The sequence below is a fragment of the Plodia interpunctella genome, chromosome 9 (assembly GCF_027563975.2).
Source record: "Plodia interpunctella isolate USDA-ARS_2022_Savannah chromosome 9, ilPloInte3.2, whole genome shotgun sequence".
Lineage (NCBI taxonomy): Eukaryota > Metazoa > Arthropoda > Insecta > Lepidoptera > Pyralidae > Plodia > Plodia interpunctella.
The window spans coordinates 2664767-2678241 of NC_071302.1; the positions used below are offsets into that span (position 1 = coordinate 2664767).

The 13475-nt window shown below is 31.9% G+C and overlaps 1 protein-coding gene across 1 annotated transcript in view; it reads right to left on the reverse strand.

Annotated features, from left to right (window-relative positions):
• Positions 1–13475, reverse strand: part of LOC128672727 (C3 and PZP-like alpha-2-macroglobulin domain-containing protein 8) — a 169529-nt gene that overhangs the window by 17385 nt on the left and 138669 nt on the right. The window contains exons 11-14 of the mRNA XM_053750068.1: positions 9235–9352; positions 5837–5976; positions 3441–3632; positions 272–500 (exon numbers count right to left, since the gene is read on the reverse strand). Coding sequence (XP_053606043.1) covers positions 272–500; positions 3441–3632; positions 5837–5976; positions 9235–9352 — 679 coding nt within the window. The remainder of the gene's footprint in view (positions 1–271; positions 501–3440; positions 3633–5836; positions 5977–9234; positions 9353–13475) is intronic.

Below are 13475 nucleotides of genomic sequence, written 5' to 3' on the forward strand. Positions count from 1 at the left end.
CTTTCTTGTCAAACTTTGTCACGATTTTGTCAAAAACTTAATGCACTTTAAGAATATTTTTGTTAAGAGTTAGTGTTGAGTTCAATAAAAATAATAAATCCGAAAGCAGACGAAAAAATTTTAAAACTGATCAGCAGGTGTATTAGATCTCCAAATTTTACACAATTCTCAGTGAAAGTGGACCATTTTTGAAATCCTATAATATTGTGCATATGTGACAAATATTCTACCACAGACACGAACAAAAGACGACATGAAAAAACAAACTTACATCCATACAATTGTTGATATTATTCGTGATCTTCACATCGACTTCCACCGTCTCTCCAACTTTCAGGGCTGGAGGCAGCGAGAAATCCAGTTGGATTGGTCGGAACACGTTGATGGTGCGAGGGGAGGAGAATCTCAACCCTCGATTGGATAAAGAAAGGGCCCAAAGAGACCAGCGACCAGCTTCAGATGGTGCTGCGATGGTCACTCCGTCCGTGGAAAGTTGAGACCTGTAGGGAAACATACCTAGCAAATTATCACATACCTAATATATTTTGTTGTTTTCCTACCTTGATTATATCTGGATATATATAAATAGTACATATACCTGGGTTTATGTATTTTAAATTTTGAAACATTCCGTATTTCTATACATATTTTCCAGCTAGCCAGTAACAATATTTTTTAGGGATTTGAAATAAAAAAAAACAAATGTTTATATATTTAACTATTCTCAGTTTATATGTGACCAAAAAAGTCCAACCTTTAAACTAAATATCTTAATAAAAGTAATAATAACTTCATTAATGATATGATAAATTATGAAGAATTACGAATGAAAATTCTACTTATAATATTACTCGCAAAAACTCTACAGGAAAGCCTATTAAAATGTTGATGACGTTCATTTAACTTTCATACTCAATCAAATTAGTTCCGTGCCGTTATTTTCCGATAACTCGTTACATTATGCAGCTCAATTAACATGTTTTAACAAGTTTGCACGCTGTTATAATAAAACGCAACGAAATATTATTACAATTCAGCTTGTTACAAGATGTTTTATTGCTCACAAGTTAATAATTTGATGTTATTTTGCCAAAGCTTATTCAATCCCTATTTAATAAAACAATGTACTTACCTTCATAAAATTTTCTGAAATTATAATTATATTTCAATGCCGATCCAATAAATGAAACTGTTATGTCATAAAATGGTTTTAATATAGAAACAAACGTAAATACTCCATAACTAAATATTTCCAATTATGTATTAAAAAGTTAAACTTAACAAACTATATATGTCAAGCAAGCAATAAAAAAACATAGATAAGATATTTTTTTATTAGGTTCCATATGCAGTTTCGACCTTTTTATCCTTACATAGATAGATTGGTAAAAATTAAGTTTACAATCATAGAAATATTTTACAACAGACTTCCTTGAATCGAAATAGAACATCAAATATTAATAAGCTATTAATTTGACTTTGATGTAAAAGTTGCCTTTGATTTTAAATATATTCTCTCTTTAAATGGCATATCTATGACAGGACAATAAAGTATTTGAAGATTAAAAAAAAAAGATTTAAATAATATTTTGTCGCCATTGTCGAAAACAAATTGATTTGCGTGGTAAAATGTCGAAAATGATCTATACTCGTTTACTCGTATTTGCCGTTGGTTTAAGTAGGTTAAAGGTAACAACGGTTAAAGGTAAGGACAGGTAACGAATATCAATAAATTTATGTCATTTATAATATTAGTTATGATCAAAAATGCTCGAATGTGGTGCCAAAAAGCATTTCATCTCTGTCTGGTGTATCGCAGTAAATCATCCAGTTTATTCCTGTGAGTTATGATGACACATTTGACTAACGCATTTGGCGCGATCCAGGAAATATGCTAATCCAAGTATTCGGTTGCATCATGGTTGCATGCATCATAAATATGGTCACGGTTTTACGTTGATGATTTATTCTCTTCGCTACACAATTACAGACTCCATACTAATATTAATAATGTGAAAATGTGTTTGTTTATCCTACTTTCACGTCAAGATTATTTGGTTGATGTGATTTTGTGGTGTGGAAATAGTTGGGAGTACTTGAGAGTGACGTAGGTACTTATTGCTGTGGAGTGGAAGTCACGGATGATTGCAATAAGTATGTTAATATTTACACATGAAATAATGGATATTTATGAGTCTATTTTATTTACAAAATATTAAATTCATTTCGAATTAAATCTAGTATATTGCATTACTTGCATTTTGGAGAGAGAACCACCGTAAACTTATCGTATTTTAATATAACTCGAATCACAATACTATATTTTTAGTATATGTTAAAGGTTTTCTAAGAGTTAAAAATAAAAATTCATACCGCTGCGACTATCGTGTATGTCGTGTCGTATGTGATGCTTTTAATTCAATTTCGTGGGTGGGTACAATTTTGCCGTCCTAACAGAATAACTGAAGCAAATATTCGGCGAAGAGTCATAAGTATATTTAGTGATAGAAAGACTTATTGGATTTGTCTGGACCGGTATTGTGCGTTTGATGAATAGCGCTGATCTTAAGAATCTCCATATTAGCAATATATTTCGTGTTGTATATTTTCTCGAAATATTTAGGATGGGTTGGGTCTTTTGATTTCAAATAAAGATCTGGAAAAATCTCAATAATATTTTTCCTACAACAGTCGAAGAATCACAATGAATGAAATATACAGTTTTAAACAGTAATTTGTGGTTGTCCAAATCAAAAAGGACCTTATGGCGCCCGGCACTTACGACATTATTACCATTGTTTTGTATTCTAACCACGGCAATAAAGACTTAAGTGCCAGCTGCCTTAAGGTCCCTTTTGATTTGGACGGCCACATGAATTCAGAATTAAGGATGGGTTTACGCCTGGACAAAACGTTCTGTAATTTATTTTAGAAATCTTTTAACTAGGTATAATCTGTTACGCTTTCGCATTTCAAAAATGCTGCCAAGTATCTAACTAAGATAAACTACACACAGGGTTAAACAGACACACGATCGTACGTTATCATCCGGCCACTGTCCACTATGCCATTAGTCACTGGCGACTTGCGACGGATGACACGGCACATCCTAGATTTATTGGCTCCACTTCCCGACTCACTGGCGTGCAATCTTGCATATTTTGCATTTATAATGGAGAATTTAAAGTTATTTCAAGTTATCAAAATTTGCAAAGTTGTTGTATCTGGAGCTTGCCAACTTTATGCTTTTAGAATTTAATGGCAGTGAAAAGTTTTACCTTGTTATATAATTTAATAGAGAGCAGGTTTATATTATTATTATTATTAATAAAGAGTAGGTTTCGAATAAAAACTACAGGAATGTTAAATAGAATGTGGATCTATGCTAGGCTCGAATAGCACAAACTCTAAAACAAGACAAAAAAAAACAGGCTACTTACGTATAATTAAAGCACTTCCACATCCACAGCCTATCATGAGTCGCGGGGGGTACGAGATGAGCGGGGGAGTGCGGGGCGGGGGCAGTTCTCTGGCGGTACAGCACTCCTCCACCGCACGCGCCTCCTCCAACGAATAGGGAAACGCCGGCTGAGACGAACTCCGGACCTGGCTGGTTTTCGTGCTCCGTGGGGCTGTAGAAAAAATAAAAAGTTGTAACATAATGGAGGAGCCCTTTATTATTATTTTTAGTTTTTATTGGCCAGTATTCTCGAAAAAATAATAATGAGAATTCAAAGTTCTGTTTTTAAATAAGTCATAAAAATAACAGCGAGTTCACATAATATCTTTGCGATTTGAATGGAATGTCTACATTATAAAAGCTGCAAGCCTATTTCATAAAAGTTCCAAAAAATATCTTTTTTTATACACAGTAATTCATTGTTGAAATGGTATCCTAAAATATTTCAATTTCAATTTGAGCAACTTCGCAAAAAGTAATAAAGTTAACAACTCGGGAAACTTATTCAGACCTCACAAAATTTTCATAAAACCTATGCAAAAGGGATTACACAAGCTACTAAACTTCCACATGAGTCCTCACAGACAGTCAGAACCCAGCGAATATTTCCACTGAATTTCACTAGCAAACCGACTGAAAGATGAATCGATCATCTAGTTTCTTTGACATATTCTTGGCTGGCGACACGACGTATTGAAATACAGAGAGCGGAATTGCGTTTTCAAACGCTAGCTGTTCCCAGCCAGTTCTTTGAAAACTTATTTCTTACACTCTTTTCAAATTTCGAAACTTTCTTTATTTTGTAATAAATAGATGTGTGTAAAATGCTCCTTAAATATTCATCATCATTTGTTATTAGAATTTATTGTAATTTTGCTACTGCTATGTTTAAAGCAGTAGCAATTAATATTACTTTAATTTTTATTTCAGATTCCCATGCCTGGGAACACAATTTTTTTATCACAATTGAAATTAAAATGATTACTGTTTACTTAGAAGTTGTATATAGAACAATAGATGAAGAGAACATTTTATTGACAAATGTATTATTGAGTTTGAAATCTTAGAGCATGTCAGTTCAATCGCCAGTTGCGCGCATAATTTTCACCCGTAAGTTTCCGACATAAGATGAATCGTATAACAGTAATGACACATTGCCAGTTCGCTATATTGTCACATCGATTGACGGATGTGGAACACAGTGCATTATGAAATTTAAAGGCAGTTCTATGTGTGAACCTCATATATTCTATCAAGATTTACTAGGTATTTCAAAGAAAGAAAAAAAGCTTATTGCTCGACTTGTGGGATCAGATTTAGTACAAAAAACTCAACTATTCCACTTCATATTAACATAATATCCAAATCTATCTATATTTACAATATAATTTAGCAATTTATACATGATTAGACTATTCATTCTACTATTTCTTATTTTGACCTTTCCTACGGAGAGACACTCCTATAAATACTGAATAAAACTTAGAAGAATAAAAGAGCTTTATCAAAAAAAGCATTTTGTTAGCTTCTCCCAAAACTCATTATATGTATGATGAAACCATCAACATATTATTTCTGTCCTTAAGAGACATTTAATTAGTCATCGTATTATTAAAATTAAAAGTATTTTTTATTTGACTATATAATTATATTAAATACTGGTTTACTGTCTATTAGTAATGATAAATCTTATCGTACAGTATAATATTGTGGGTTGCTCATTCACATTATGTGATTCGATACATCAATGTCATTTGCATGGTTACGATATCAGAGACATACAAACGAGAGCTGTTTCCGATTAATATTTATGGATTCCCATCACTACATATATCGTCCACTGTTGATTGAATTAATGCGTATTTGTTTTTTAATTACTGCTCATTTGTTTTATTTTATTAGTATTACAATTTCTTTTAAACCGAATTCGTATAATCAGACAAATCTAAAAGTTAAAGAATCTCAAATAAAGTCTTTACATATAATATATGAGATTAACTAACTTTTAGATTTTTAATTTATCAAAACTCCCTTTTAATATGCCAAGATTTCGCATTTGAAAAGATTGTCTGTACTCATAGAATTTTGGCTCATATGAGCAACTATTTTCGCTATAGTGATCAAAGTGTGCCTACACTGAAATGGAATAATAGTTTTGATTTATCAATTACCTTTTACATGAAAGAGATCCCATATCCATTCAAACATCAGACTTAAAAACTAGTCGACTCGACGCCTTAATTGTGTGTCTATACGGTATTATGTCACAATGTGTATTAATTTATTTCCTGTTATAAATAGAAAAACTGATAATAGGAAAAAAGAACAATTATTTCATTATCTGTATTGTTTCAATAAAGATATACATTTACTTACGTTTGATGTGGATCGAATCGCGCGTCAGGCGGCGCGCGCGCACCTATCAGACACATGACCGAGTCAGTTGGAGCCAACACCCTCAACTGTAGAGTAGCTCGTGGGTACCACCAGCGACGTTCTTCTATTGCTACTGCCACCTGGGGTCAAAAAAGGGGGTGGGCCTGAGAAACTTATCCTGGATTGGAAATTTTAGGGGAAACAGAAAAATAATTGTATCGCATATATAAACATATCCAAAACATAAAATATGCAAACCATCATCAGAAATAATTCCATGATTTATAAATAAAACTAGCGGCCCGTCCCAGTTTCGCTTAGCTAAAAATAATAATAAATTATACAACCAAACCTTCCTCAGGAATTACACTATCTAATGGTGAGTAGTTTTTGAGTTTATAGCGAATAGACAAAGGACTTTATTTTATTGCCGCCGATGCGGCAGAGGACTTTATTGTATTATATTATTATGTAAAGATATTTAAAAAATTTCAACAAAATTAACAGTATAAAATTGTCAACAGTATTTTAGTAAAATTGTAATGTGATAATTTTTTTTGTACAATTATTGACTTATAAGAAATTAATAAATTATACACATAATTTCTCATAAATTTGCAATATTCAGTTCGTTCACACGTATTAATCCACGAAATATGGTTCATTTTCAGTTAACGAGTTGCACACAAAATAAACCATTAAACTTTTCCTTTTACACAGTCGTTGGCATAAAACAATCCTATCTGGCTTGTACTGGTGCATTCCCTTTTGTACAATTAAAATGAAAACCAATTACAAATCAAGATAAATACAAGTTTCGTTTATTAAGTTCAGAATTGTTGTACTACGGACAATAAAGTACTGCTAGAATGGAGGGACCATAGCTAGACGTAGAAACAACAACCTTATCGACCGACGGAAAAGCGAAATACATGCCTCTTCAAGCCTGCACGGGTAATAAAACTAGGTCTGATCGGATTCCTATAGCTAGATCTAGTAGACCGGGCGAAAAATTGTATGTATGTAATGTAAAATTAAAAATCATCATGTATTCATAATGACATTGCATTGCAATTGAAACAATGTGAACAAATCAAAAATATCGTTTAAAGTATCATTATTATTCATTAATAATGAATGATTTTCAATCAAAATCTAGAATATCCATTAATAATAAACTACGTTACTTACGTAATATCTAAAAAAGAAATATCATATTTATAAAATCCCAATTTAAAGTATCATTATTATTCATTAATAATGATTGATTTTCAATCAAAAGCTAGAAACTCCATTTATAATAAACTACGTTACTTACGTAATATCTAAAAAAGAAATATCATATTTATAAAATCCCAATTTAAAGTATCATTATTATTCATTAATAATGATTGATTTTCAATCAAAAGCTAGAAACTCCATTTATAATAAACTACGTTACTTACGTAATATCTAAAAAAGAAATATCATATTTATAAAATCCCAATTTGAATTCGAAATTTCAGGTATCGTAATCCGGAGAGCGGCCCAAATTTGACTTGCAAAGTTTGACTGTTTTTAAAATATTGTAGAATGCAAACTATTGTCATTATGCAGTGGTGTAAAAGAGAATAAATCCGATTACAGTGAAAATCGTTGAAATTACAAGCGGTCTTAATAGCACCATTTAAATATCAACGAATTGCTTTCATTACAGATTCGTTGATTAAAACCAATGGTATTACTGGAGATATAGACAATTACAATTATATATTTCTATATCTCTTTGAAAGGATAGACTTTAAAGTCTAGGTTTTAAGTATTTATTTCTCAAATAGAATATACAATATTCACTTACTGAGAAACTATGTCTAATATACATGTTAATCGACGAGGATAACACTTAATATTCATTTATAACTAACATGCAGAGCAATATGTACAAATATTATATTGGGCGTATCTGTTCAAAAGTAAAGTCTATCTTAAAGATTATAGTGCAATAGAAAACTTTAATTATTATTATTCGATGATTATATGAGGATTAAATGCGATGTGATTTTGTCAAACTACGAAACAATAAAATTAAATCAGATTTAAATATTTTCAATAAAGGTTTATATTATAAATAATCGTAAACTATCCTTCAATATGATTACGACCGAATGTATGCTACATTCGGTCGTAATGAAAAAATAATCTCCGTTAATCACGAAACCACATTATTTAAGAAAAAAACCAATGTTATAAGATGGGTATTGACTTCTAAATGATCCAATGAGGCTAATTGAAGGAAGAATTGATTATCAAATTTGTCACAAGGATCGTCCCGGTGACAAAAGATTATGATTCTTAATTGAATGAAATGAATGTTCCCTAAATTTTCCTTACGAATCACATTGTTTTGGAGTAGATTGGACACTTCACAACGTTTTTTAGGCTTTGTTTTAAACGATACATAATCTGAAGTTCGAATTTCAAGTCAAAATAGAAAAAAAATCTTTTAAATTTATATGAGTCGTGAATTATTTCCTTTCGAGTATATTTTTCGCTTATTTTCAACTGGGAACCATCGAAATCCAACAGTGGGTGAAACCACGCGATAAAGCTAACATAGAATTCTCCAAGTTCAAGAGTTAAACAACATAGTACAATGAAAATTGCACTAAGCCACGTTTATATTAACTGATGTGCGGGGCGTGAAATTGAAATAGCGTTTACTGAGCATAATTAGTGTACTGTTGGCAATGGCTGTGTACCCTACGGCGTTGTGGTCTCATTTGCTTCTATTATTCGACTATACGTGCATGGGAATAGCTACTTGTAACCACTTTTTAATCAAGAAGATCAAAGGTAAAAATGAAGATAATAAAAAGCGAAAATCAAATCAAGAAGAGTTATTTTGTGATTGATTAAAGAATAAGAAAGGCATTGTTGAGTGAAAGGCAAAATGATGGAATAGGAGCATGATGATTTTCTTCTTTTAGAGACTTTATAGCTATTTATTATAGTTGAGACTAGTATTTGACCACTTTTATTGCTCGGTCGTTTGCCTTGCAGAGGTCCTCCATGGTACATGAAATGGGACAGTTAGGGGAGGAGCTGTTAAAATAATTTATGAAGAACTTTGTCAATTGGAAAGAAAAAGTAAGCAGGAAGATTTTATATTTTCAAGTAACACTAATGAATAATTACATCTACTTTTATAACACATGAAGTCCTGACTATTTCGACATATAGGTATAACACGTAAGAATATGTGGTCGTGAAAAATCAAAAGGGACTTTGTGGCGCCCGACACTTACGCTATTCTTGCTGTTGTTTTGTATTCGAACAATGGCAATAAAGGCCTATGTGCCAGTTGCCATAAGGTCCCTTTTGATTTGGACGACCATATACAGAAGATTACACAACTGTACCTCTTTATGCAGAAGGCGGACGTGGAAGCTAGCGACGTCGCTCACGGGTTCACCTGCTTCTGTCACATAGTATACCAACAGAGAACTGATGGGAGCCATGTCGGCGGTCACTGGGAATCTGGGGACAAGAATGTTAATTAATATTATAGCTACTTGCCACTAAATGTCGGTAGGTAGTAAAAGTCATGTTAGATGCTTTAAGGGGATTTGAATAAAATTTGACAACAGTTTGACAATGTGGGTTATGTGCATATTACAATTTTAACAATTTTAACGAGAATTTAATCCTGAACATCTTTCTCTTGAGGAAAGTTTTGAAAAGCGTAAGTACTATTATTATTCTCACGTAAAATGATAACAATCCTAACATTCTTGTAATAATTCGGATAGTTAACCAATTATAAATTAGTAGAACATTCAAACCTAACTATAATTATTAGAAGTCTAAAACACCTTATTCATAATAATATCAGACTCATCAATTGGTAACTAAATAAAAATTACTCATTGATTAATGAATATCGTAATGATAATTTGTTTCTACGCGTACATTAAACAATATGAACATATTATTTTAAACAAAGCTGTGAACAAATAACTCGTATTAATGTTATTTGAATCAACCCAGAATTTAATTTGCCTGTGTTTCCAAACGTAACGAGGAAATTTGTTTTTGTACGGACGCCGTCAAATGAAAGGCTCATAAATACGTTGCTAAAGTTGCATGTGATGGTCTGAATATCAAAATAGTTCCACGATTTCGGCTTCGACATATTTTAATGTTGAATACGGAATTTTGTATAACATTCAGTCATTATTGAGAAACATTTTTATTCATTAAACAAAATTGAGTTTGGTTTTCGAATTAAATTTCACTTAATTTATTCATAGGATAGTACCTACTAAGTTATCTGTTATCCATATTTCCATACTAATGTTAAGTATAAAGAGAATATAATTGTATTAGTACTGGACCGATTTGATGAAATTTGGCACATCGATAGGCGAAACGTTTCGAAGTAACATAGGCTACTTTTATGGTTTTACCCGAGCGAAGCCGGGGCGAGCCGCGCAAGTAATACACGAAATGCCAAAAGGACATGTTCATTTAATTATCTTAGGTAATTAACGTGGTTTGTACTATTGATTTTCTTCTACAATTAAAGTCGAATGATTGGTTTTAATGAACGAAGCTACGTCAAGTTTATTATCAAGTAAGTACTACCTACTTAAAATTGGATATTCTCAGTATATTTTTAGCATAACGCCAGCAGGTCACATCAGATAAAAGCTGGCCATAATCCCTTCTCCAACACGGTAGGTGATGAATTGGCCCCAAGGCGGACTGTTTCCGTATCTAGTGATTTATACCGCGTATATTAAAGAACATACGACTTTATGGAATAATGTGAATAGTGTCTAATGCGAAATGTGGAACTGGAGTTTTTGAGTTTATATTTGAATATTATGGAGTGAATTTTTTTTTTGAGTTGGGTCTTTGTATTTTCGTCACTGTTCTTCTTTTCTATTTGCATTTGCAGACATACATACATCAACATGAACATCATGGAACATCACATTGTCATTTGATGTGATGAAAATAGCACGAGTTTTTTATATTCTTAATCTGAAAATAAGTTGAATTTAGCTTAACTGTAATGCAATCTTTCCATGTTGAAATAAAATGAAAAGTTGAGACGATATAACTGCGTACCTATAATACCTACATGTTTCTGTGAAACTGGCTATAACTGGATGTAATATTATGCTAGTGATTCAAGATGTTAGATTTATTATTAAGAGTTTTAACCGCTTGTATGAACCGCTATGAACAGCTTGTATTGAACGACACGGTTTGATAAATATTATTTTTCCACAAAATAAGTAACTGCCTCCATTGATTTTTTTTTAGCAGTTCACACATTTTATTTTTAAGAGGTTTACTTTATAAAACCAATAAACGCGTGTCGAGAAGGGTATTTTTTTCGTTTCGTTAATGGCCGATAGCCGAGTATGATAAAAAAAAACCTCCAATTTAGAACTTCCAGAAACACTGGCATTTAATTTCAAACTTTATTTTAAAACAAAAAATAGAATACAAAAAAAAACAAATACGCAACATTTGTGGAGTGTCGGCGTGACCCGCGAGGCTCATTCGTCAAAACCTCCATAATCTTGTTTCCGTTCCGACACAGACACATTGAACGATATTTTTTATTCATTCATTCATTCGTTCCCATTTTTTTTATTTCAATAGCATTGAATATCCACACATGGAAATGTACGATCATATTTCAAATGGGCTTTGTGAATGACTAAGTGCAATTGCAGTTCGTATTTCTATTTTTAATTTTTTTGGTAAAATTATTGGATAAAATTATAAACAAACAACTGTGTGTACGTTAATTCTAGTAAAAATTTAATTAAAGCTAAAGAGCTGTTCAATATAAAGAAAGAGGTCAAAGGTTGTGTCTTACAAGAAGTTCAAAAGCATCATGGGAACTACTCAGCCAAATAGAACTGTGTTCTTGAATGAACTTAATGAATGAAAAAGTGACAAAATTGTATGAATAAATACTTAAATGAAAAAGTGGAGCATGCTAGGGAGTTTTGTATATGAAAAATCAAGAGGAAATTATTGATTATAGCTTCTGCAATTTTTATTGCTTACTCCTGATGGTATCAGACGTGAAAAAATTTAGGTATGTTTGGTAATTACCAAGGTGGTGAATTCACCATGAACTTATTATTTCGCTTTTAGATATTCTCAAAATGAATGTAAATTAAAAGGGGCTACTAATCTTAACAAAATTTATTTAAAATAACGAAGAGTGCCCATAGAACATCTTAATTTAGCGCCTTTTGAAGAAATGGGCCAACATTTAAATAACTCCCAAGGGGCGAATAAATCAAGGAATAAACATCTCAGTTCTGGACGTTTTTATGGTCATTCTTCCAATTAGAGGGAGATCTGCAGCTCGGCGGTGCTATGAAAACTTTTTATTTGAATATTGAATGACATTTTTAATTATAACTCACAGGTGCCTTATATAAAAATCGACTAACTATGATAGTATGGTATCCAAATAGTAGTGATAGATATACCTACCTATGCTCTATAGGTATAGATTTCATAATATCAAGCTATAGAGAAAGGGGCAAAGTAAAAACCCTATAAAGTACGCAATACTGAAGTCCTAGATCGCCAATACTCAGCTATTCAATTCAACATTGACAAACTTTCATCCGTCTCTCACAAAATCTTCCTGTTAATTACCCAAGTTTATTTATTATCAGTTTTTGTTCTGTCGTAGCCATTTCAATTTTCGGACTAATTATCGAATGGCCAAACTTCCCCGTTTAATCCCAACTTTGGATATAAAAAGGATTTTGTTTTCATGTCGTTTTGTTCTGAAGTCTTTAGGCTGGTATTTTTCCAATTCTTGTTTGTTTTGCTTTTGGTAATTGGTACTTAGATTAATTATAATAAGACGTATTTCACAATAATAACGACTGACTGAAGTTAAAAATAAACTTCAATTATAAGCAAAGAAAAAGATAACTAAAATATTATATAGGACCACAGTTATATATGAACATATAGGAGACGCTTGGATATAATTGCCTATATAGATTTTTTTATCCAATTAAAAAAAATGTATCTGAAAATAGTTTTTTTTTCTGCACTGCTATTAATAGCAAAGTAATAAATAAATATATTAGGACAAATCACACATATTGAGCTAGCCCCAAAGTAAGTTCGAAACTTGTGTTATGGGATGCTAACTCAACGATACTATATTTTATAACAAATAAATATATAGGTAAACATCCCAGACCCGGGCCAATCAGAAAAATATCATTTTCACCATGACCAATGATAATAATGAATCTGTGTGATTTGTCCTAATATATTTATTATTTATTATTATTATTTATTAATGGCAAAGCTTGAAGAGCACTATCCAAATCGTATGTAAATCTGAAATGCCCGCGCGTCTGCATACTATGCATATAAGTAAAATAGTAATCTATCATACGATATACTAAAAAGAAGCTGCATTGTCTACAAAATTAAAAGGATATTCTAATACGATAGTTATTACGATACAGTTTTCATAACTCTTGTTATTTAGATGCTCTTGTCGGTGGCGTGTTCACCACACGTTCTATGCATATTCGCCTCCATTTCTTTACGTGTAAGGACTTGATACGACACGACACCTGCCTCCTCTTTTACT